At 38.3% G+C, this 27,798-nt stretch overlaps 1 protein-coding gene across 2 annotated transcripts in view; it reads right to left on the reverse strand.

Annotated features, from left to right (window-relative positions):
• Positions 1-27,798, reverse strand: part of ITPR2 (inositol 1,4,5-trisphosphate receptor type 2) — a 508,158-nt gene that overhangs the window by 305,679 nt on the left and 174,681 nt on the right. For both annotated transcript variants that reach the window (XM_043561419.1, XM_043561418.1), the window contains exons 21-23: positions 26,259-26,409; positions 4,988-5,181; positions 1,045-1,174 (exon numbers count right to left, since the gene is read on the reverse strand). In XM_043561419.1, coding sequence (XP_043417354.1) covers positions 1,045-1,174; positions 4,988-5,181; positions 26,259-26,409 — 475 coding nt within the window. The remainder of the gene's footprint in view (positions 1-1,044; positions 1,175-4,987; positions 5,182-26,258; positions 26,410-27,798) is intronic.

A 27,798-nucleotide genomic window follows, 5' to 3' on the forward strand; every position in this document is an offset into this window, starting at 1 on the left:
AGCCATCAGCACAGAGCCCGACGCGGGGCTCGAACTCACGGACCGCGAGATCATGACCTGAGCTGAAGTCGGACGCTTAACCGATTGAGCCACCCAGGCACCCCGGTCTACCACTCATTTTAACTACACACTTACAATCACGGAATCATTCCTGCCAAATCGAATGACAGGGAAAAAAGAGGAGGTTCCCTGACACTTTCATACTGGTTGCGATTAGAAGAACAGTTCATATTTGTACACAAATCTGATACTCAGAAAAAGAATTCAGTCACCTGGCTAAATCTTTAATACAGTAGTTTCTAGACTGCTGTTACTGGCCTGACTTATTCAGAAACATGGAAATGTAGTATTTCTTAGGTTTCATAAGGTATTCTCTACAGTCACAAAATTTTTACAGTAATTCTTACGCTCTTTCTTCACTATGCTCCTACACACGGAGATAAGAGTGGTTTTCATTCTTACATTTTTAAATGTGAAAAATTGACATACGGTACCAGTTCATAACCATGCAAAGTAAGTGCACGCACATACACACATCACCACCCTCATTCAGACCTTTGGGAGATACCATGTCTTTGTTCTTGAGCTGGGCAACAGCTTCCTAAAAATCACCTTTCTTCCCGAAAGCTACATTTCACACTGCTCTTTGATCAAGCAAAAAAGTCTCCCTTGGACTTTCACCAACACGGTATGGTGCTTACAAGATTCAGGCCCTGAAACTGGAGAGACCTCTGAGGGAATCCCTCCTCCACTATTTTCGTGACCTTTAGCCAGTAATTTAACCCATCTGATCTCGGTTTTCTTATCTGTAAAATGGCACATAAACAGTACCTCTCCCTCATCGAATTGTGAAGGCTACAAAATTAACTGCATTCTGAGGACTTAGCACCAAGTAACTGCAAACATCCTCCAAGACGTTCTAGGCTCTGTCTCAGTTCCTTCATGTCATTGGTGGATATGGTTTCTGCATTTGTGTCTCCTAGAAATATTACTGTGTCTTAAAATATGAACGCTATGGGGTAAATATTGTCACAAAGGAGGTACCTGATGGTAGTAATGTATCTGGAGAGCCACTGGCAGATGCTTCAGCATTTTCATTGTTCTCTCCAAATTCCTTCTTATATATTGACAGCATATATGAGATCCTATAATCCAGTCTGACACTCAGGATAAACTACAAAAGAGCATTAAAAACATAATTTTATTAGCATCATGTTTAAAACGACAGTTCATTACACCAAGAACAACGTAACTATTAACACTTCACACGAACTAAGTACAAATCTCAGCTCTTAAGACTCCAGTTGCATACATGCTCATCAGCCATAAAGCTAACAAGAGTGATGCATTTCCATTAGCCAATGTCAGTAAAATCCCAAAGCAGTTTTTTAGGAAAAAGAAAACGATTCCCCCGTGATTACTCTGAATATTCCAGACCAAGGTATCCAATGAGTCTGGATGAAGAGGTAATGATGACTATTTCACTGAGCATTTTGCGGAGGTAACATTGGCTCTGGGAGGAGACTGCTGGTGCTGTGATTTTCATTCACGCACAGAGAGGCTAAACTTCCAGGTACGATAGTGTGGATTCTGGCTCTACCACAATCAGTTTGGGATCTAGGCTACAAAAGGACAGCTGAGGAAGCAGCATCCAAATATACCATAGATTAGCTTCATTGGTGCTTGCTTTCCCTTGGATTGTGTTGTTGACCTTGCCTCCTTAACTAACACGTTGAGAGACACTAAGAGAATAAGACAATAAGGTTCCTGCCTGTGCTGGGTACTATGAAGAATGCAAACACTTGAAACCCCTGCTCTCAAGAAGCCTATGCCTGAATTGGGAAAACAAAATATAGCATGGTTAACATAATTAGAAAATTATCGAAGGGCGCCTGGATGGCTCAGTCGGTTAAGCATCCAACTTCGGCTCAGGTCATGATTTCACAGTTCGTGAATTCAAGCTCTGTGTCGGGCTCTGTGCTGACAGCTCAGAACCTGGAGCCTGCTTCAGATTCTATGTCTCCTTCTCTGCCCCTCCCCTGCTTATGCTCTGTCTTTCTCTGTCTCTCAAAAATAAATAAAAACGTTAAAAAAGTGTCAAGAACTAAATCAGGCTGCACAGACTTCAGTGGAGATCAGAGAAAGAAAAAGTATGTGCTACAGATTTCTGAGTGGAGAAGGGAAACAATAAAGAAGTGGTTTAATACGAGGCTCCCTTCCATCCCAGCTTGCCTGAAATAAGCCTAGTTTAAGCTTTTGTTGCAGTAAAATTACTATTAGTGCCCCCTACACTCTCAAAAGAGCCTCGTTTGGACAGTAAACAATAATGGACATGTATGGTACCATCTGACCTGATCTCCTACCATTTCTGTGACTCCTGTATCACACCCCTCCCTCCCTGGTCCTTCCCCCCTCCCTTCTTGCATTCTCCCTCTCACACTGCTCTGTTCCAATAGCACTGGATATTTCTTTCTTGCCTTCTCACAATTGTTCAGTGTCCACTTTACCTTGAAAATTCTCTTCCACCCAGAACAACTAGCCTTTGAGATACCCTGCAAGATCCAGTTTAAATCCCTTTTCTAAAGAAGATTTCCCTGGTTCCCCAATCCAAACCAACTGTTCTCTTTTTTGCTCACCCAACCCATTATTTACACCTATCTGTCTCTTGGCTACCTAATACATCTATTATTTATTCTCTGTCTCTCTGTCTCTGTCTCTCTCTCTCTCCTCTGCTAGCTGTCTATGCTCCTTATGGGCAACAAACATGCTTCATGTCAATAAACATTTGCTAAGCCAGGTACTAAGAAAGGTACCTGAGGGTACAAAAAAGTTGCCAAGGATATAAGACCTGCCTTTGAAGAGCATATAACATAGAAGGGTAACAAACACCAAAGAGTCTCTTTTACGAGCATGTGGTGAGTGCTAAAATACATACAGGTTGAATGGATTCTAGTTAAGGGGATTTCAAAACAGGGGACAGATTGTGGGAAAACAGGCTGAGAGGGGGCCATTGGATTTGGTAGCCTTGAGCAGAAGGGTGGGGACAGAAACTGATTGCAGGTGCTTGAAAGGAAGGGTTTAAAAAAAAAAAACTACGTAAAGAACAAATTAATAAGACACTAATTGGTGAAACACATTACATTTTCGTTGAAGATTAGTGCTCCATAGACTTGTATTTTATTTTATTTTTTTAAATGTTTATTTATTTTGAAAGAGAGAGAAAGGGAGTGAGCAAGAGAGGAGCAGAGAGAGTATGAGACAGAGAATCCCAAACAGGCTCTGCAGTGTAAACACGGAGCCCGACGCAGTGCTCGAAATCACGAACCATGAGATAGTGACCTGAGCCGAAACCAAGAGTTGGACGCTTAACCCACTGAGCCATCCCAGCACCCCTAGATTTTTATTTATAAATAGAACCAAAGTAAAAACTTTCATCTTCCAATATATTTAATTGTGAAACATAAATGGAAGGTAGGAAAGGGGCAAAGGGAAGAATAAAAACAAATGCAGAGAAAGATAGTTGAGAGAGGGCCAAAGATAGAGAGAGAGAATGAGAGAGAGAAATAAAAAGAGAGATACATAAAATATGGGGAAAAGATAGGAAGACCCTGTGAGGAGGAAGAACTGGCAGGAAGCAGGAGACTTGCGGAAGGAATGTAGCTACAAAGAAATTCTTGAAGAGGTGTTCTAAGAAAGAAACGTATTCAAGAGCAGCACATAGGAACGCAGACAGAGTGAAGCAGACCCAGACACGGAACACAAAAATCAGAGTGAGGAAAGAGTTTCAACAAGAAATACATTAAAAGCCCGAAAGAGGCAACAAAGAAAGGTCAGCCCTAATCTGTCCCACCGCAGTAGTATCTCCATCTCATCATTTTTGAGCTGTTAGAGAATGTTTTTCAAACGCTGATCTTCTGTAACTGGGGCTAAAATGAGGTCACATATTTTACAGGTTGTCCAGTGAGTAGGATGATGTTAAGCTATGGGCCCATTAGATCCGCAGGTCAGGTGATCACTACCTTTCTCAGTTTAAGAAGAGGAGAACTAAGTGATTTTTCAGGGTCATGAACACAGGGTTGGGAGGCCTGCCAATATTTCTCAGGATTCAGCCTTTGGAATTCCTGGAGGAAATGTGAAACCCTTTATGATTATAAATCTAATTACTTTAAATAAAAATGTACAGACCCTTCCAGGACTACTAACCCACTTCTGGTAGTTCAGTCTACATTAAATTATGATGAAAGACCTAGTAAATTGTATCCAGAATCTTAATAGACCCTTGAAAACTCCAGGCTCCATTCTCCAAATCTGGAATAAATGCTATAATTAAAGTATCATAAAACTACTTCCCAAACTTAAAAAAATATATAAGAATTCACAGCTATAGTAATAGGGAATTTATTCACTAAACCAGGGGGAATAAAATAATAATTTATCTCCTTTAAATTCACAGAGCTAGGTATTAGACTATGTTAATTTTAAATATATATATTATTCCTAGCCTCAAAAGCACAAAGATAGTCACTTATATAAAATACAAAAACCAATTATTAACATTTTGCTAATAATAAATAAAATTTTATTTCAGTTTCTTGCTACAGTGATAAACCTGGATACCCAGAATTACATATCCAATTCAATTAAAAATAGAAATAGAGTTAGAATTCAATCTCAAGTTTGCCTGCTCTGAAATCCTTAAATGAAGGTAAAATGAAATCAGGGTCAATACTAAATGAGAAAATGCATATGAAAGAGGTTTTGTCAACCTCAAAGCACTCCACAATTGTTAGATATCACCATTAATACATTTAATGGAAATGAACAAATGTAATTAATATGTTAAATAGTGTCATTAACTTAAAAGAAATAAATTAGATCAATAGCATTTCAGAATATTTCCACAGTGATGTGGAACAAAGTCTGTAAGAAAGTTAAACCAAGAAGCTCAATTAGGTATTTGTCACTTTGCTTCCATTATGCAGCATACCTGTAAAATCTCAATAATCTTCAGTTTGGTGTCCATCACGGTCACGTCCTCAGGCTCTACAGGGCTTCCTTGCTTGCTGGGGTGGATGCTGGGCTGAACATCAGGCACACTCATGGGGAAGATAGAGCCTCTACTGAGTACCATTTGGGTCATCATCTCTCCCACCCCATGGATGGTTCTCATGACATTGTTTCCTAGCGAAAGAAAAGCCCTTAACTCAATACACACAACACCTGGGGAAACAGATGTAATATCCAGTTGGTCAAAACCAGACTGGAAACATGACAGGAAAAGTAATGAGATAAGAAAGAATAGCATCAACACTGTTCTGGCTCTTTCCTTACAGACATAGGGAAGGTCCTGACAGACGCATTTCAAACTGACAGATTTTAAAAATGAAAGTTTACTTTTCTCAGAAAATGCTTTCAAATGAGGTACCAAGGATGAGTTGTGGTAGCTCTGATGACATCCAAGGTAGGTCCTTCTGGGACACAGTAAGTCCTCTCAACTGTCACACCAATAAGCTCTAACTTTTATAATAATGTGAAAGAACCCTACAATAAATGAGTTACATGAAAACATGTAAGTGGTGACTAGCATCCTAATCCTACTCTCAAACCAAGGACTTCATAGCTTTGTTTTCATAATACTTGTGAGGAGGATTGTTATAACCTCATTTTAAGAAAAAGACAGTTTCTGGGCGCCTGGGTGGCGCAGTCGGTTAAGCGTCCGACTTCAGCCAGGTCACGATCTCGCGGTCCGGGAGTTTGAGCCCCGCGTCAGGCTCTGGGCTGATGGCTCAGAGCCTGGAGCCTGTTTCCGATTCTTTGTCTCCCTCTCTCTCTGCCCCTCCCCCGTTCATGCTCTGTCTCTCTCTGTCCCAAAAATAAATAAACGTTGAAAAAAAAAGTTAAAAAAAAAAAGAAAGAAAAAAACAGTTTCATCTGGGGAAGAAGCATGTATTTGCCGATACACTTCCCATTCCTTCAACCCATTTGAATAAAAAAATCATTATTCAAAATCCACAAAAAGCAATTATGTTTGAGGTAATCACAAAAACAATTTATTGACAAACATGATCATTTTCAGGACATCTGGGTGGCTCAGTCAGTTAAGTGTCCGACTTTGGCTCAGGTCATGATCTCACAGTCTGTGGGTTCAAGCCCCGTGTCGGGCTCTGTGCTGACAGCTCAGAGTCTGGAGCCTGCTTCAGATTCTGTGTCTCCCTCTCTCTGCCCCTCCCACTGCTCACACTCTGTCTCTCTCTCTCTCTCTCTCAAAAATAAATAAGCATTAAAATTTTCTTTTAAATTATCATTTTCAAAAAGGCATCACCCTCTTTCTACATCTTCTGTGTTTGACTTCTCATTCATTTGTCCTCCAGTAAAATTGCATGTACACTCATTCCTTCACTGAGCATGAGCAGCTGTACCAAAGCAACCTCCTGACACTGCTCCAATTTATTTTCTCCAGCCTGACTGCTGTTTCTCACTTCTCAGTTCCTACAACAGGCAGGAAGGATTCAAAAGAACAATTGTCTACTTTTCTTTCAAAACAGTGGTCTTTACTTCGTGTATGTTCATGGAACTTTGCCTCAGGCAAAGGCCTAAGAATCTAGCAAATAATTTTCCTTTCCCTAAGAGTCTTAGGGTATACACCAGGGAATAAATAAATACACACACACACACACACACACACACACACACACACACACACGTACACCAGGAGAAAGGGAAATGGAAATAAGATGGGATGAGATAAAACTCTCAGCTCTAATTGAAGAGTATAATCTGTTGGAATATCTACACGATTGGAAGGCAAACCAATAAAGAAAAGGAAAATATTTAAAGGATGACCCCCCAAAACTCTTGATGGTCTTGTGCAGACCAACCTGCAATTATCATCAAGCCACTAGTAATCACTGTGAAAAGTGAAATCCCTTTTAAAACTTATTATCTTATCCATATATGAAAAAAATACATATAGTAAAGGGTAGTGCTCAAATAGTACACTTGTGAGGTGGCAAATAAGTAACAACTTTTTTTTCTTGAGTGGCATTTTCCAGGCAGAAGTTAAGTTTGGTTTTCATTCTGAGAGTCTATAACCTTTTCTTTGACTGCTGTTTGAATAAACCAAAAAGCAGGCAGGCAATAAGAAAAAATATATGTGAAAGGTAACTTCCAGGTTTGGACAGGATTGAGACCACGGATTTGAAAGAGGCCTATTTTCTACCAGAACAACTTCAAGGAGAAGATTGCTGCATTGTCTGCGGTTCTCAAGCAATCAGAGCAGTTGACTTCTGCCAACCCCCGCCCCCCATGTTTGCCACGTGGACTGCAGGGTTGCACATCTGATTGTTGGCAATGGTTTCAGGTGACCACCATTTAACCAGTACATTTACCTGAATCTTGATTCGAGTATGTATATGTGTTAGCCTCCAAGAGATGCTTTCTTACCACTAACACAGAACAGCCTCCTTTGTTATTCCTACCCCCTGATTCACACAGAAATCCTTGGCACCCACAGTCTCTGCATCTTATTTAGATTTGCATGGAAAATAATCATTTAATCCAAACGATTATTACACAGAAAGTTAGCCCAGACAATTCTTTTTCCCCAAATATAGATCCTGTCACCAAGAAATTAAAATCTAGAGACCAGAACCATAATAATACATAACACATGTTGTCAGTGACATGGACGGGTTCATTCCGGTTCTACCATATCCTTAGATGCCTGTGGCACGTGGTCACCACAAAACTCTCCTGACATCTCCATGTATGGCCAACTGAGAGGTCTCAAATTAAAAGATGCTATATTTTCTGGAGTTGCTTGGTGGTGATGAGAAGTGCTTAAATTGTGAACTATCACAGCTTGGAAAACTATAATCAAATGCCACATAAATCACAGATGTGCAAGGCTCCCAAGTATCCATTTTTCCACAGACAAATTTCTGATTCTAGACTATTGAGATAAGTCACAGGCCATCAGTTTTCAATGCTGCCAAAGAAGAAATGTTACCATTTCTCTTCTCAACTATAATTAGTTAATACTACTAAGAAGTTTTCAGTGGAAAAGCTACTTTATTATCCTATAAATCCTGTGGACAAACTAACCCCTAAAAGTCCAGCTTTTCTATGTCTTTCATTTTAACCCAGCAGCCAGAATTTAGACTTATGTATAAAGGGTGTTGAGATGGTTTGAAAAAATGGGTTTCATGTTTGTTAAGCAAAAAGAAGAAAGAAGGAGTTGCTTAGAAATAAAAGCAGATGAGGACGCCTGGGTGGTGCAGTGTCAGACTCTTGATTTAGGTTCAGGTCATGATGTCATGGTCATGAGATCGAGCCCTGTGTGGGGCTCTGCACTGACATCATGGAACTTGCTTGGGATTCTGTCTCTCCATCTCTCTCTGCCCCTAAACTGTGTGTGCTGTCTCTTGAAATAAATAAATAACATTAGAAAGAAAGAAAGAAAGAAAGAAAGAAAGAAAGAAAGAAAGAAAGAAAGAAAAGGAAGGAAGGAAGGAAGGAAGGAAGGAGGGAAGGAAGGAAGGAAGGAAGGAAGGAAGGAAGGAAGGAAGGAAGGAAAGCAGATGGATTTTTCAGGTTCTTTTATTTTATGATTGTACAGATAGTTTTACTAATCCTAATTCCCTCAAGAGAAAAACTTGAAAGTAAGACAGGTATGCTAAATGCATAATGCGAATGGTGACTGGGGGTGGACTGAGAACACACTGTTTGTTTCTTTGTTTTTCTGATTGTTCTAATGAGTCAAGTTTCCATTACCAATTCCAGAGAAATAAAACGCAATATGAAATCTACATAACACTAAAGCTGTGCTGACCATGATTTAATTTTACCTATTCTGAAGTCATGTTACTGCTGGTGAGCACTACTGAGCTCAACAATCATTGAGAGTTAGGTGATTTTCTAGAAAGTATAACTTGGTTGAAATTAACTTTATACCTATTGGTATTTTATTTAAAATCATCTTTATTTATTATCTTTTTCTATTAGAAATACTATTCTCTTTTAGATACATAAGACTAGAAACAGTAATTTGAATTTGTTTAGATTTCAAAAAGGCATTTCTGGGATCTTCTCAGCATTTATAAGAGATAAATGAAATATTTGATTAGAAGAGTCTGGGAATAATTTTCACGGCAATTTAATTGCTCTGTGACTACTAAAGTCAGCTCAGCATTTTATAATAAAAGCCAAAAATATGGATAACCCAAAAAACCATTCTTACTTCCCTGAAACATACTTTCATAGTTGAATTTGAAAAAATGCATCTGCTCTTATCATAATTGATTTGAAACAGAATGATATTAAACCATAAAGACATGACTCAGGAAATCTTCCCTCCCTGCTCAGCAGCCTCTTATAAACCTCTACTTGCTGCTAGACGCCCACACTTTAGAATTGGAGCAGTTTTCTATTTTGAACATTCTCTGGAGCAGTGCTTCCTCCCAGTGGTTGAGGGTTTGGTTATAAAAGGACTTTTACACATGCAAAAAAAAAAAAAAAAAAAAAACAACCCAAAAAGATTAACATAAGATGAAAGCCTTAATTAAGCTAGGGATACAAGCAGAATAATGGGTACCATGATATCAAAGTTAGATCATGGTATTGTAGAGAGCTAGATATCCAGTCTCTGTCAGGTTTTTAGGCTTTGTGCTGGACCTGATGGGAATTTACTATTCCTGCGCTTAGAGTTCCCTTAACCAGATGCTCACTTAACTTGCTTTCTCACACCTTTATGATTTCAGGTACAACGTCACATCCTCAGATAGACTTCTCCTGGCCACTCTCTCTCTGAAAAAGGACTGCCATCATTCTGAACCCACATACCTGCTTTACATTTCAGTCATGGGGCATTATCACCATCTCACATCATATTTTATATTTGTTTATGTGTTTATTGTATACCTCCCTCAGAAAAACATAAGCTCCATGAAAACAAAGATTCTGCCTAGTTTACTGCTCTATCTCCAACTCCTGGAATAGTACCTGACACACAGCAGTCATTCAATCACTGTTTGCTAGATTAATGCACTAATAAAAGAAAAAAAGATTTGATAAATGAGTTATTAAAAATGAGATTGACATTTTTACTTTAAAAATTGGATCTTATTACATTAGAAATAGCCCATCTTTCATTAAGGTAAGTTTTTGCTTGCTTTCCTTTATACTTTCCTAAATTTTCTAAATTTTTTCAAAAAGTACACATAATTTCATGTTACTTAAAAACTTTTCCATTAAAAAGAAAGGAAGTAATAAAATAGATATCAGTGAGATAAGGGAAATAATAAAATCTGCCCTTATCAAGGGCAAATACATCCCATGTACTTTGTTGGGCCAAATATATCCTAGTAGAGTGGGGGCTTGGGGGACCCATCCCACTTTACTCAAGCAGAAAGTGGTTAAGCTTCTGATAGAGGTCAACCAGTAACAACATGCAGCTTTTTCCCCAATACCATGATGCTTTGCTAATAGCCCATCACCTTACAAGTTTCCAAACATTTTATACTAGAACTCAGAAAACCTACCAAATGCAGAAAGCAAAGATTCTTCTTTTAATATTGTTGGGTTTTTTTTAAGTAGGCTCAATGCCCAACACGGGGCTTGAACGCACCACCCTGAGATTAAGAGTTACATGCTCTACTGACTGAGCCAGCCAGGCACCCCCAGAAAGCAAAGATTCTAGTTAAAACTGTGCACTAAATATGTGGAATTACTATCAATCATATAATAAACTTGGTCACATTATCCTCAAGTGAATTTATCCAACGAGTTTTTATTGTACATAATGGGCCACGCACTACTCGTAGCATTTTATTTTTATTGCACAATTTAATTTTAAGGATAGCTCTTGTTCAGAACGTATTTATTGTTTTTATAAACTTCTTTTAATATTTTTTTGAGAGAGAGAGAAAGAGAGAGAGAGAGAGAGAGAGAGAGCGCGCACAAGTGGGGGAAGGGCAGAGAGAGAGGGAGACACAGAATCCCAAGCAGGCACTGGGCCTGGGTGCGGCACCTGGGTGGCTAGGTCTGTTGAGAGTCTGTCAGATCATGATCTCATGGTTTGTGAGTTTGAGCCCCGTGTTGGGCTCTGTGCTGCTGACTGCTTACTGTGATCTTTCTCAAATTATTTCACCATCCTATGTACATGATCTTAATCCTAACAAAATATGTTCCAAGTCGTGTGAGAATAAGATTATATAACACGTGCAAAAAAGTCATGAAGAATAAAAAGTATCAGGTAATTGTAAGATATTAGCTCATAATGAAAAGTGGAGGACATTTGTGCACTTTTGTTATATCTCTGAAAAACAGCCATTCTACTTTGCGTCATGTTCTATTATCGTGGCCACCATTCTATTAATGAACATGTGGTTCCATCACATAATCATCGCTCATAATTTCTTACACTATGGCATGATTGTCACACAATATCACCTTGGAAAGGAGAAGTCCTTCAGAGAAGTGGTATGTAAAGAATACTCAGTGAACAAAATAGACAATATGACACCTAATTTTCTCCATTCTAAATAAACACTCACTGAATATAGCATGTTGATAACCCATTTACAGATTTCCAAGACCTTAGAATTAGAGCAAAGCAAAACCTATTGAAAATATGTTCCCAAAATATAGTAATGTTATTATCCATCTTTTTTTGAATATCAAGTCGACTGCTCAAAAGAAAATTATTTCCCATCCCACCCACACCCTAAAGAAGTGTTATTCAAAGGATGAATTTAAAAAGCAACTCATACAAAACAGTGGTTGAGTTCTACATCCTACTTTGGATTTCATCACTGTCAAATACTGACAAAGTCATTTTGATATTCCAAACCTCAAGATTTTAATTTGCAAAACTGACTTTAATTGTTAATAATTGGTGATCCAAGCAATAAATGAATTTACACACTGTTGTACAAGCGAGATACAATTTAAAGACAATGAAATGCACAGATCTTAAATGAAAGGTTTCCGCAGTTCTGCTGAAGAAGAGCATACACCTACCTAAGCCACATGTCATTCAGATACCAAACATTCCCATTACCCCCAGAAGCTCCTTTGTGCCTTTCTCTGGTTCATCTCCTCTACATTCCCCCACCACCATCAAGAGCAACCACTCTTCTGATTCATCACACCGTAGATACATACATTTAATAATAGGTATGATTATAGTTAAATGATTGTAACCAAACAGTACGAGTAAATTAATCATTGTTAAAGTACAGAAGGGTCTCTAGTTCCTTGCCGCTCTACTGTTGCCTCGACCAGGTAAGTATTTTTGTTGGTGATTGCTGAAGTCAGAGATAGCACGTTTCTTAAATGTAAAGGTAGCATGAAACAAGAAAGGATAGCTAATATGGTGAATGATTCCATCAAATCCCCAAACTACATCAACAGGTTGAAAACATATGCTAAAACCAACATATAAAATGCCCTGTACATTGATGTAAATAAAGCCAACTGAAGCATATGATGAAAAAAAAATGTGATGTGTCAGAGCACAAATTCGAACTTGAGTTGTGTTCAAGTTCCATGGGAATCTATTCTGTGTCACTATTACCCAAAATACCCATTTCACCTAGACTGCATTACAAAAGTAAAGTGTTCAGAATGAATGAGAAAATAACTGTCCTTGCCTCTACGCTGGTCAGGCCAGTGACCAGTGATAATTGAATCATAAGAGAAATAGTTAAAGAAACTGCAGGTGATGACACAGAGAGGAGGAGATGCTCAGGAAACACCCTGGCCATTTTCAAATGCAGAGAGAACTGACATGTGGAAGCCATGTTCAATTTCAATGTGGCTCCAGGTAACAAAGAAGGACTGCTTGTTGGAAGTTAGAGGGAGGTATATTCAGGATAATCCAACATACGAGAATAACTGGAGTTCTTGGAAAGAAGAAAGACTTGCCTTCTGCAGCAACAAAATCTTGGTCACTCAAGTGGCCAAGGAGATCCTAGATGACCACTTGTAATAGATGTTATATGAAGATTTGAAGTTCATATATTTTTTAGATGATTTCAACAGTCCTTTTATATGCAAACATTCTATAAATTTATGTTTGGGTGCCAATAATGCACTTTATTGTAGATCCCTGGTGGACTCTCTTCAGCAGATATTGAGAGAACTGGGGAAGCCAGTGTATTAACACTGAGGCATCAGACTCTGAGGTTCAAACTATATTTATAATTAGAGGAAATAGTTGGAGTAGAGAAGAGGTGTGGACAACGTAGTCCTCTTTAGTCATTCTCGTTATTTGTGAGGGCATCCCTCGGTATTGATTCTGTCCTATTAACTCAATATGGTAATGTTAGTAGTCATCCTGGGTGCCAGGAGTCATTCATATCACTCCTAGGTAACTCCAGAGACCTTCAGAGTCACTTTTTAGCTGACACCTTTAGGAAACCAAAACCCTGAAAACCTACAGATCATGCCTTTGTTTCTGACAAATCCCACAGAAACACAGACAAACACAGAATGTGAGTCTTCTGCCTCTACTAGGTCAATTAATTATGAAGTTTAACAAAAATAATTTTATGTATTATAACTTTATGTGACTAACATCTGATTGAGAACCAAAAGGAAGTTACACAGGTACTTCGTGACTTGCTGTACTATGTAAATTATGCATGCATCATACCCATTAAGTCCTTCTGAAATTTATTAACTTATACAGTTAGCAAGTGAATATTTCAATCATATTACTCTATTAAGATGGTGCATCAGAGGGCACTGAAAAAGCATAACATTAATCATTAAAACTGCTAAAATAAAATCTCAGGAAGTATTTTAACATGAACTGGCATTTGTCATGTTCTCTCTCATTCACTGGAAGTTTGAAAAGCCAAACTAGAAGTTCATAAGTAATAAAAGAAAACAATCATATATTTGGAATGTCATGGTCTAACAAATATTTTTGACATTCAAATACTTACATATTTATATAAAACATGTAATTTGCATGCATTCATCAAATGCGTTTCACTCAATAGATATTTTTGAAAGCCTAGTATGTGTATAATAGTATATTATACACGGTACGAATAAGCTTAGAGAACCAGAAATAGAATCTGTTTTCACAGTTTTTCTCTCCACCTTGCTTCTCTCAGTCAATAAATCTGAATTATGATAATTATAGAATAATCCAAGTAGTAAATCTAAGAGTCATGAGCCTTTTATAAGTCTACTAGGAAAAGAAGACTTAAAAAAATAATTACAGAAATGAACAAAAGAAAGACACAAATATATATTTGGAATATTTGGATCTCTAAAAACCTTTGTCCTCCAAATGCATGCATATTTTATATAAGGCATGGCACTTGCATACACCCATCCTAATGATAAGTGAGTTATGAAAGTATATATGAAATGTAGAAATGTGTCTAAGAGAATAAAAGTGTTTAGAATTACTGGGGAAACAGCAAGAGACAGAGCTAGAGATTTCTGGTGCAGATTGTGAAGACCTTTGGGCACCAACTTAAGGAACTGAGTTACTCTCCAGAGATGATGAGAGCTAGTAAAAAAGATAGAATATGTGATTTAGAAGGATCCTCATACTGGATTGGGGGAGGGAGGGAAGAAGGCCCAAAAATGGAGTCAGGGAGATCAGTCAGAATTTATTGCAGGAAGTGAAGAGGAACATCGAGCTTCAAGAGAAATTTAAGTGGTAAAACTTTTAAGACTTGTGATTAAAACTTTGTTTCAGAGACAAGCCAACCATTCATGACGGGATGATTATCGATTTTAAAAAGTTTTCTTGATGTGACCTGTAAAATCCCTTCAAGTGAAATTGAAACTCTTTAGTAAACACCTACTGTTTAGTTCTAAACTTTCTTGGGAAACTTGGAAAAAGTAGAAAACGAAGTCCCTGCAGATGAAGAAGTCATCTAAATAGAAAGTTGTGTAATAATAACAGAAAGAACATCAACTGTAGGGCTGTAGGGTATTTTTAAGGAAGTGAAGAAAAGAAACCTGAATTCAAAATTTGGCTCAGTAAGCTACAAGCTGTATGATCGTAGGCAAAGTATTTACCCTTCTATGATCCTATTTCCCGGACAAAATAGTGATCATGATACCTAATTGCTGGAGGCCAATATGGATTAAAAGTAAAAGTATGCAAAAGATCTAGAGGTGTGCTAAATGTTGAATATAAATAATAAAGTATCCCTTTATAGTAATCTTTTGCCAATGTGTGGCCTGGCACATGGTAGAAACTCAGTATACAGTAGACATATCACATAGTTATTCTCTACCTATTTTTAAACATGCATTTGATTTTTAAAAGGAACATGATCTCACATAGATCATCTGTTTGAAACTTTTTCGACATATATAAAGAGGATTAAGCCCAGAAGGGGAAAAAGTCCTTTTAGGCTTTATTGATAACTAAGAGAAAACTGGTCAGTTACAGGCACCTTTTCTAAAACTTATAAAAGCTTAAAGCCAAGGGGGGCAGGTACAGGGAGTATAAGACATTGTACATTACGCCAGAAAGAACTCAGAGGTGTAGTCAGCATAGTGCAAAGCCATGGGAGAACCAGCCTCAGAATCAGAATGTCACAGAAATCCTCCTTCATATCTGAAGAAGATGATTCCAGAAAAGACTTGCTTCCCAGAACAGGTTTCTGATGCTTGTGCTTCTGGGGCATTTGGAAGTAGGCAGCTTCTAGAAATTTTTTTTTTCATATCGAGACCTTTGTTGTACATTTAAATGCTTTAATGTTTTTACTTTTCTCCCTAATCTCTATTTCCTAGAAGATCATAATCATTTTTATTTTTCTTCCTAATCTGTATTTCCTATGAGATCTTAATCTTGACCTACAAATTTTCCAATCATGGTACTTTTCTGGGAGATACCTATGGTGGACTCTGTGATGGTCTTGCCCAGATGCCCTTTCAGGGATGAAGGACAGTATACTGCCTCAGCTACTTGGAGGACAGCCCTCAAATGTCAGCCCTCTATGGGGACTGACTAGTCGAAGAGTGCCCCCTCAAGCAAGGCCACACACCCATTCCAGGGCAGCCCATGCAGGCATAAAGGCTCAGCCCCCACCCTCATTCCAATAGGAGACAATTCTGGAAGGACGTCCCAACAGCAGACCTCTCCCCTCATTCCAGAGCTTCCCACTAGGTCTGCATCACAACCTAATTTCTCCCTTTGCCCAGTCCTACTTCTTCCCCTTCCATTGCACTGGTGTTGATCCTACGATTAAGCTAGTAAACCTTCATGCTAATCTCCAGTTCAGGGCCTGCTTCCTGGGGAACATAACCAGCAATGAGTAACTCCAGAGGTTCAGGGACACTGGCATCATTGCTGTTGCCATTGTTCTTATTTAAAAATTAGTGGAAGAATCTCAAGGCATTATGATAACATGCTCATCGGACACGGTATACATGCACACAAAGGGACAAGGGAAAACCTAGCACCGTGAATAGGACTGCACGTCTCTGACTCTTGTTCAAGTCGAAGGGTTCCTTTACTAGAAACACATGGTGCACACGAAAAGAAGTAGGCAGAAGAGAACAGCATACAGGAAGTAGGGAGGTATGAGGAACAAGATACACACTGGAGATAAGACAGACGATGTGAACTAAAGGGACATCACTGAAAGCAGAGATGAGGGAAGACAGGTCAAAGAAGAAGGCCATCCAAAGGAGAATACGGAGAGGCAGAATGGTATCGGGAAAACATAAGTTCAGAAATCACTGCAAGAGATTTGCAGATGACAAATGGAAACTGTGGTACCTTCCCCCTACAGGTAAACCTTGCTAACACTTCTGAGTACTCTGAACTCCCCTGCAAACAAATCCTTAATAGAGACCTGGAAAGAACTCAATCAGATGAGAAATTAAAAGAAGATGAAGGAACATGTGAATGAGTCTTTACAATGAAAGCTGCCTTGTACCTTAGGTACTTGCTCTTCAGTTACGGTCTTCGTACTAAACCTCGTTTCTGTTCATCCTCACTCCCAGCTCCCCATATATACGTCCTCAGCCTCACCCGCACCCAGGGAAATCCTTTCTTGCTTGCTTACTTGCTTTTTTTTGTGATCCACTCAAAATCTGAAGTGAACAAAGGCTTCTGGTTTCAAGGCATTCTAGCTGCTGTCTTCACAAAGAGGAATCACAGCTATTAACCAGGAGATATGCTTCATGGATATTGGCTCACAGGAGCGTTTTTGCAACACACTTTAAAAAGACACCATTCAGTGAGTGAATGAGAGTTACACACTAATCTTCAAAGAATCACAGTTTTGAACTGAAAGAGACCGTAAAGATCACAGTTAGACTAATCTAATTTCATAAAGGAAGAAAGTATTTTCTGGCAGATATTCTGCCGGCAAATATTCTCTTCCTTTCCCACCCATATCACAATATTAAAAAATGTTTCTGCTCCACCTCCCATCTCAGTTTCCTTTCTTTTTAACAGCAACTATGCTGCCAGAAAAAGCATTTCAAGGTGGATCGTGTAGAGTCCCTGCCAAGACAAAGCAAAAGTTAAACTGAAGAAAAAGGCTGGTTCTTTGCCGCTAGGCGGAGAGTTAGCTTGCTCTTACTCTCTTCCCCAAATCTCCTGAGGCAAAGGGGTGCCCCCAGACAGACATATATGCCAAGTGCCTCTTCCAGCCTGTCGTCTTATCTCTTCCCTACCCTGGGTTGGGTCCACAGGGCTGTAACTCACCCAGTGCAGCTCCAACCCTTTTAGGGCAGAAAGGTAATTTCAGGGCATTGTGGTTATCTGTTTCTTATTCTCTGAAACCAAAGGCACTTTAGCTCCGAGCCTGAAGCCTCAAAAGAAAGGAAATCCTAAGAGCAAATGGAATTCTCCATTTGACTTTTTTAGTGATTTCCCATTTTTAACATTATAACACATATGCCAAAAAAAGAGATTATCTGGTTACTGATTAGGGACTGGCCCACATTTTGGGGCTTGACCATGGAAACTCCCAAGAATTTGAAGTTGTAAAAAAGCAAAATGACAGAAGATTAAAAGAAACTGTTCAGCTCTGGTTTGGTCTTTTGATACTTTTCTGATATACCGCCTTTTCAAACTATGGTGAGTTCAAGGACGGGGAGACAACTGTGAAAAGAAATGATGGTGGCGGCCTAGATGCCCTAACTAGGCCTGCATCATATTCCATGGATAAGACTTTCTTGCTCCCTGTTGGAAGTTGAAATTTGAACCCCAGTTCCATTCAAACAACAAACAGACGCACGGAAGGATACTGGCCAGATCACTAAATAAGGAGTTAGACCCAAACCATCCCCAGACTGTATCACATTCTGTACCCTGTTCAATGGAGATGAGACTTACCCTCACCGCTCAGAGCTAACATGTAATGTTCATTAGAAGAATGTAAGTCGTATTCACATGTCTTCCCAAATTTAATGACTCTCTAGGAGAACAAAATACACCCACCCTGCCACAAAAAGTGATCTTAATTAACAGTAGTATCAATCCTTGGATTGTACATCCTTCCGTAAGCATAAAGAGAAAAAAAAGTATAATTTTTAAATAGAATGTAGTTTAAATAAATAAATAAATAAATAAATAAATAAATAAATAAGTAAAATGTACTTTCAAAAGTATATTGAAAATATCTGACTTATCAGCCAGCATATGCATTTGCTTTTAACTTGTATACGTGACAAAAAACAGCACTGCTTGACATAATCCTTCCACCCAAAAGATCAATTACACTGAATGGTGCCTGTGCACTTTAAATCACTGAGAGCAAATGATAGGTATTAGGCAAAGCAAATTGACTCAACAACATAGCCTGCTGGGAGCGAATACATTTGTTTGAAAACAGTATTTGTTTTCTTAAGTGAGTGCATAGCCAATGAAGAGTATTGGATTGATGGCTCTGAAGGTTAGGATCTTCTAATTCATGACAGCACAGGCCAGGGCAGTGCTGGCTCCCAGCGCCTCCATGTGGGGACACCTGCATAATTTTCTGAGCAGGCCACCTCTAGGGCACACAAATGAAAAGTTGCTTCTGAGCCTAGCCACTTCTGCTGAGCGTGCCAACTGAAAACCACTGTGTTGTTGGGCAACACGGCCTGGGAGCTACACTCAGACCCCCAACCAACTCCAGCGTGACGACAACTCACAGCGGCACAGAGGTGGGCTGTTACCCAGGACCCCAAAGAGGACAACTTCTGGGATTGCCACTTTTCTAGCCAGCCATCCCCATCGCCTCAAACACTAATTACCGACATCTAAACCTACAGGATTTAAAAAAAAAAAAAAAAAAAGAATACTGCACACTGTGCATGCACACCCTCCTTAAGTCAGGTGCCACTGAGGCCGGCAAGAAATGGAACTCCAGGAACTGAAAGCCCTTTCCTTCTGGACACACCTCTTCCTCCGCTCCCCTGGGTCTGACCTGCCAAACTGCTACCAAACACATTTCCCTGAATGTCCAACCCCAACTGTGCTGGAGCAGAATTAGTAAGTTGTAAGGAGATCAGAAGGATAAAAAAAAAAAGACCCAGTTCTATTGCACAAAATTTTCCAGACATGGTATGAGAAAAGAAAACTATTATCACATACTTAAAGGAACTGGTTCATCTAGCAACAATGCTTATAAAATTACTTCCTGTTTTTAAAAAGCTTGCTTTGCAAATGACTTCCAATTGAATAAGGTTTCACTAAAATAGGAAAATATAATCCATATCATTTAAGTATAAAAGCCAAGATGATGATACACTGAGTATTGTAATGTGGCCACAATGCTATGGCTCCCATGAGTTGTCCTTTAAACTAACAGTTATTTTTTTTCCCCCAGGTACTTTCTGTAGTCTGGGATTTCCTCTCTGGCATCAACCTCTGTCTCATCCTATACCACAGGAATTTTTCCCAGGCCTGAAAATCCTGTCTCCACATTTGGAGATTCCAGAAATGTGTTCTCTCTTGCTTTTTTTATTAAGAATTTATAGAGTCTAACAGAACTTTTGTTAGGAATTTATAGTCTAATAGAACTCAGCTATAATAATACACTTCCTAGTAGAGATGCCAGATAATACTTTAAGTTTAAAGTGTCATCTTAAATACAATAAATCATTTTCCTACTTGGCTAATTATTTCAGTCATTAACTTGTTGTTTTGAAACACTTCCAAAATATGGGAAGAATTGCAAAAATAATACAAAGAACTCCTATAATATCTTCTGACCAGTTTTATGCAAGTCACAAACTCAGCCATATATGCATCCTTTCCCACCCTCTCTCTCTCTTTACATATATCTTACGTATCTTTCCTACACCCTTTAAGAGTTAGTTCCACACACCATGACCTTTTTATTCTCCTTTCTTGACCTTTTATTTGGTAAAAACAAGTACATCCTCTTACATAACCACAGTACAATTATAAAATTCGGGAAATCTGATCCACTGCCACAACCTAACGTACAATTCAGATTCCAATCTCACCAATTGTGACAATAGTATCTTCTGTAAGTGATAGTTTCCCTGATCCAGAATCACATATTGTATCTAGTTGTCATTTCTTTTTAGTCACCTGTTAATCTGGAACAGTTTCTTAGCCTTTCTTTATCTTTCATGACATGGACATTTTGAAAAGTCCAAGCCAATTGTTTCATAAAATATCCCACAATTTGTATTTGTCTCATAATTCTTCGTGATTAGCTGGAGATTCTGAATTTTTGTCAGGGACACTTACTAGGTGATGCTACGTCCTTCTTAATGCATCACATCTAGAGGCACATGACATTGCTTTGTCTCAATTTCCTTTCATTTTAAACTCTATATTTTGTTTACTTACCTTATAAATATCCATATTTATAAGATCCCACACAAAGTGTTTACTTAAAAAAATTTATGAACCGAAGATTTAACCTCAGTAACAATTGTTTTAAAATATTAGCTCTCTGAACTAATACATAATCAAGTGGTACAAACAACAGGAAAACTACTTTCTTATGCTTTAACTCTTAGCAATGCTGCTAACTTACTAGCACATCTTGGGCAAGTTAATTAATCTCCCTGAATATGCTTTTCTATATTGGAACTTTAAAATAAAACTTTCTAAAAAGCTAATAATGCAAGTTAACATAAAATAAACGTTGAACATTAGTAAAAGCAAAAATGATTCTTTGGGAAGGACTTCTAGAGGCTAGTGGAAGGAAGAAAGCACAGCATAACAATGTCTCTCAGAGGTATCATCTATAATTCAATCATAATTGTGATCAAATCATGCTTAACAACAAACTCTGTTTTCTCGCAGATTACATTAGGTACCCAATCATAGGAATGTATAAAAAAATAATTTACCCTCTGATTTGCAGATATCAAGAGAAGGAATCGTGAAACTATGGTCCTTAAATTCAAATTAATTTCAGTACACCAAAAACTAGGATAACAGAACTCTTGGGTATTTACTAGTAAGGGGATAAGCACATTCTTTCAGAGTTAAAAAACCTAGTCAAAATCCACAAACTCCTTTCCACAAATTAGGAAAATGTATTTCCCCAAATGAAGAGACATTATGCTACTTGACATACCAGTCTCAAAAGGAAGAAACCTCTGAGTCTTGGTTGACGCAGTATGTATACAGAGATATTTCCCATCAATACAAAATGAACTTTCTTAGAGAATTATAATTGGCTCACAAAAACTATTGTGAATCTATTTTAATACTGAGTAAAATTGTCGTGTTTCATATTTTAATAATGGAGTAAAATAATGTGTGTCATTAAGCAGAAATCACACTACATGAAAGGTAATCCATGTAAAACCACTTAGCATATAGAGTACTCAATGAATATTAGTTACCTAGAAAATATATGTAGATGAGCCAACAAATAATTAAAATTATCTAGTGCTACTTTTTACTTGGCTTCCAAGATATCACATTCTCCTGGTATTCTTTATTCACTGGCGTCTCTGCCCCAGTCTCTTTTGCTGACACTTCCTCTATTTCATAGCTCAATGTTGGAGGGTCCCAGGAGTCAATCTTTAGATCTCATTTCCTCCCGATCAATAATCACTCTGTAACTGATCTTATTCAGTCTGATATTTGGAATGATTTCTATGCATTAATTCTCCCATTTATATTTCCTACCCCGACATTACCCTAAAGTTTCATTCATATACCCAGCTGTTGACACAACCTCTCTACTTGGATGTTAATTCAAACCTAGGAATAATCTCTGACTGTCTTTCTCTTTCCACATCCAAGTCCTATCAGTTAAGACTGTAAAATTCCCAATTCATCCACTTCTCCCCTTGTCTACCACTACTCTCCTAGTTCGTCACCATTACCCAATTCCCCGACAGCTTCTTACTATGGTCTTCCTACCACTATGTCCACATCAGTATTCTCTGTTCTCTACTCAGCAGCCAAAATTATCAGATAATATCAATCCCTTCTCAAATCCCTCCAAAAATTGCCCAACAGACTCAACAAAATTCAGATTCACAAGTCTGCAAGGCTCAACAATCCAGGCTTCTCCAACTTTCTGTCCTACTATTCTCCTCCTTCTCATTTTACTTCAGCCAAAATGGCCTTCCTGCTGCTCCTCCCACATATCAAGCATATTCTGCCTCAGGGCTGACCTCCATGACATACGTGGGCCTCTGCTCAAATGTCAGAGGTTGTTCAGTCAATTCTGCCATCCTCCCCACTTACTCCACTCTCCATATTGGCCTACTTTATTTTTCTTCACAACATTAGCTGATGTAACAGTATATATTCATTTGTTTATTATCTGTTTCCCCTAGTACAGAGAAGGGAGGGACTCTGCCCCTGTATTTATTAATTGTCCTCCTTGTGGCTAAGGACTTTATCTTCTTTAGTTCCAGTGTGTAAAACAGTGTCTGGCATACAATAGTAACTCAATAAATTCCTGTTGAAAAAATTAACCAATGGTTCTCAGATTGCTGAAAGAATGATGAAGATATCCAGAGATGGGTGGAGCCCATGAGAAAATATGAGAATTAGAAACAATTTTAAAAAGTAAAAAATGCATCTTAGTGGTGCCTGGGTGGCTCAGCCAGTTAGGCATCTGACTCTTGATTTCAGCTCAGGTCATGATCTCACAGTTCATGGGTTCTGGCCCCACACTGGGCTGTGTGCTGACAGTGCAGAGCCTGCTTGGGATTTTCTCTCTCTCTCTCTCTCTCTCTCTCTCTCTCAAAATAAATAAATAAACTTAAAAAATGCCTCCTACAGGGTAGACCTGGATATGACAGTGAAAAGTGCAAACAAGATATTATCAAATTTTGAGAAGACAAAAACTACTTTTCTTTATGGTAATACTCTGAAAGCAGACTCTGAGCACTGGGACCAACAGTCAAGATCAATTTCTAACATTTTAAGACTAGTTTAGTTCAGAGTAAACTGAAGATTATAAAAGCATCACACCAAGAAATATCTTTAACACAATATCTCAACTCCTATGTACCCTCTGGGACTGTTAAGAGAACCCTCTCACTGATGAGATTCAGGAAACAGAAACAGAATAGTCTATCAGCATGTCCCTGCTCTTTGATATACCATTGCTGTTCTTGGCTTTTCCTTTGCTTTCATTCAGATATTGTCCATAGACTTTTATTTTTATAAAATTTCAAGATTATATATAAAAGATGCAAGAACAGAATAGAACACTTATATACATTCTCATTTTTTCTCCATTTGTTTTCATAGTGCCTCCACCCATACACCATGACTCTCTCTGAATATACACTATACATAATAATTCTATCATGCTATGTCTTAGAAATCACCATTCCGGACAATTTCACCATGTAGGACTTAGGTTATCTTTCATTTACAAAATGTTCTCTTGGATTGTAATTTTAAATACAAGTTCTGCTCAATGGTTTTCTTTTTCTTCTTCAAAGGAGCTCCAATTATTCATACGATAGCTCTTCTTTGCCTTTCTTCCATTTCATCCACTTTCTCTCTGACTCTTTTTACTTGTTTCTCCATATCACTGACATTCTCATCATTGTTTTCCTGCCTTTCTTCAATGGTTCATATTACACTTTCATTCTAATCTACTCTTTTGATAATATAATTTAGTCTGTAATTCTAAAAAAAATAAAGTCTATATTTTATTCTATTTCTTTCCCAGATCCAATAAACTTTCATTTCATTTCTTCCTAGTTTTTTGGTCTATTTCTAACATTAGTTTTTGAATGTATGATTCAAGGTATTTTTCACATCCCAATGTTGGTTTTAAGATAGTAATTTCACTTTAGAGTCTCGTGTTATAAATTTTTTTATCTTTTATGGTTGTTTTTCAGAGAAGAATTTCCATCAACTGATATGTTTTGATTTTTTATTCTATTTTACTCTTACAACAGTTTCATATAGAGGAGGACCAACTTCATATCTGCATTTCTTGGACAAGGTTGACAATGTGAGCTAGTTCATGTAATCTTTAGTTCAAGATCACCCTCTCCTGTCAGAGTGGTGAAGTGCAATTTCTTTAAAGTTTGGCTCTTGGTGGGGGGCAATGGAAAGGAATTATGCACATTTCCTTCAATTTTGTGGTTTTCTTTTAGCTTCTGGTATTCAGGATTTTGCCACCTTGTTTATTTTTCCCTTCTCCAACAAGATTCCAAAGGGTGCCTCTCCTTCATCACTAGGGATAAACATTAACCCTCCTCTTCCTGAGAGGCATTGCATTTCCACAATTTCTACCTATGTACTGTTAAGTCCCTTCATCTTTACTCAGTGCTCTTATCCACCTAGATTCTCTGTCAGTATTTTCACATTTAGCATAGACATTCTCTTTCTGAGGGTGATTTGCACACAATCCCTTCTTGTCTCTTCAGCCCAGGTTTTCCAGAACCTCCTAACTGTCTACAAAGGCTTGCAGTGAGAACCTGGGAGAGAGCTATACTGAAAACTGATGCTACTTTTCTACTTGCACCTAAAGTTTGTATTGTCCTCTTTCTTCTTGTTCTGCTGAAGGTGAGGGATTTATGTGGTTTAATTTGCTTCTTATTGATCTCTACAGATTTTTGGAAGATCTGGAGATTCTTGAGATTTAGGTAGCAGCAATTAATTACTTCAGCTACCTGCAAGTTCCTCATTTATAATCTTAACCAGATATTTCTTCCTTATGTCTGAAATTACATTTCTGGTTTCACTTTTTTAATCCTGTAGTGGACACTATAGTGGCCACAGTGTGCTCCACCCATGTCCCTTCTTCAGAGCTTAGGCACCTATTCCCCCAGTTGTTGAACATCATGGTGCTGACTTCCCACTATGCCTCTCACTAAGAGTGACCCCTGGCCGAAGGGAACTACCTTACCCAAGGGTACACTCCCCACTTCATGAAAAAACCATCAGTCAGTGGCTGGCTAATGCAAAAACACAAAACTCAGCACCTTTGCCTTAATCTGTGACAACTACAAAGGGCCAGCCCTGCTCTAGGGCTCCCTATAGGATGAGCTGATTTGCAAGATGTACCTACAGGGTGGATCAGCTCCTCCATCTGCCCAGTCCTACCTTCCTCACTTCCTTGCAGGTGTATATCCTGAATGCACTCTTCAATATACTGCCTGCAAGCAATTCTCTACCTCTGTGTTTGCAAGGCACCCAACCTAAGCTAATCACCATCAAAAGATTTTTTAATTGAGTTAGGAAACAGGCACTGTTGGAAGTACCTTGAATATATCGTAGACATTCACTAAATCTCACAAGGAAACTGTGAGGAAGATACTGTTGCTATCATCTTCATATCTCAGACAAGAAAAAAAATAAACTCTTAAGAGAAGTACCTTGCCTAAGTTAACAAATGGCAAAGGCAGGATTTGAATACAGCACTCTAACTCAAAAACTCATTCTCTATACTGCCTCCCACACTGGTTTTGCATTCAGTGCTTCTCTGGCACAACCATTACTGTTCCGATTCTTTGTACATTTCTATTCCCTGCTATGAAGCGTAGCCAGCATATGACACATACCAAACTGATCACAAATATTAAGATGTTTTTGATTCTTTAATACGTAATATTTTCACTAGTAGATTAGCCGTAATATTAGTTGCCAAAGACAGAACTCATTGATCTATAAATTTTTCTTTCAAAGCTTTAACTTAAAAACAGAGAAGAATGTTTAGAAATCCAGCCTATTAGCACTCAGTCCTATCATAGGATCAATTTTCATGTGTACACATACACTAGCAGGTACATGTTAATAACCACTTCTCTGTAGATGTTTTCACCTTACCTCCAAAAAGATTATAACTTTTCTTAAACATTCTTACCTCCATCTTGAAATTTGCTCAATCTTTCAAAATACGACGACATGGGGACCTGTACAATATCTAGGATAGCCAGGAGTGTTCTTGTTAGCCTTAGCAATTCACTGAAGCTATAAAATCCAAAGTATATAAGATTCCGAGCCAAGTGGACCACCTTAATAAAGAAAGGGAGGGGGGTAGAAAAGAAACAAAAAACATTAGAAACTGAAATTAACATTGGTTTTTTTTATAGCATCTCAATTAGCGCAGGTGTTTCTAAACTTTCTAATTCTTTAACACCTAGGAATTAAAATGCCTACAAAAGCAACCACTGAACTCTGATTTATTAGAGCTTATGATTAAATCTAAATAGGGCCAGTTTGTCATCTCTATCAAAACCCAACATGACAAGATGAGGCATGTGGTCAACAGCCAGTAAGGAAGCCAAGAAGAGAAGATTTTAGGTGTATCAAGGTGTTTAAAGAAATTTACACTGGAATGGTTTACTTAACTAAATATTAACCTATTTAAGTCAGTAGGATATCACTTAATAAATGGTTACATTAATGAGTTACTTTAATAAATGGATATTATCCATGAATTTGTCCAGAAATATATGTCCCTATGCTGCTTTGTGGCTTTCTAGATACTATAAGGCAATCTAGGTATGACAGTTTCCAGATGGTCCCCAAGCTATGGTCTCCTTTCACATTGCACCAAGGATGGTCTGTGTGACCAACAGAATATGGCAGAAGTGATAGCACGCTACTTCCAAGATTAAGTTATAGAAGATTGAAACTTCCATCTTGGGCTCTCTCTCTCTCTCTCTAATGGTTTGCTCTGAGTGCCATGCCATAAGGACACAGGCAGCCTATGGAAAGGCCCACATGGCAAGAAGATGAAGTGTCTGGTAAATAGCCAGCAAGGAGGTAGGGCCACCAAGAAACACATAAGTGAGCTTAGCAGCAGATCACCCAGCCCCAGATAACTGCAACCCCCGTCAACAGCTTGATTACACTTCATAAGAGTCCCTGAGCCAGAACTACCTAATCATGCATTTCCAGATTCCTGACCCATAGAAACTGTGAGATAATAAATGCTTGTTCCTTTGGGCTAAGTTTGGGGGTAATCTGTTACACACCAGTAGATGCCTAATACACCAGGTTATCAAGTAATGGCATCTATTCTCTCATTTTGTCACTATATTCCCCAAATGATATCAAAACCAAAGGTATTTCAATTCAGTTTAATGAGGCTAAAAATTTCATTTCCACGAGTCAGGGGCGGGGGGGGGGGGGATGTATCCAAACAAATTACAATGTATGCAAACTGTCTTTGTTCATTAAATGCAACAAAGTTTACATAAATGAACGACCCCCCTCCAAAATCCAGGAAAATAGTACATAACAGATAATTGTAACTAAAATATTTTGTATTGCACTTCAGGTATAATTAAAGCATCAAATCTATCTTTTAATCCATGTCAGAGGGATCATACCTTCATCAACTAAACTACCCAATTACCAAGACATCCTAAATATTAGAGGGAAAAAAATCTTTGATG

The sequence above is a fragment of the Prionailurus bengalensis genome, chromosome B4 (assembly GCF_016509475.1).
Source record: "Prionailurus bengalensis isolate Pbe53 chromosome B4, Fcat_Pben_1.1_paternal_pri, whole genome shotgun sequence".
Lineage (NCBI taxonomy): Eukaryota > Metazoa > Chordata > Mammalia > Carnivora > Felidae > Prionailurus > Prionailurus bengalensis.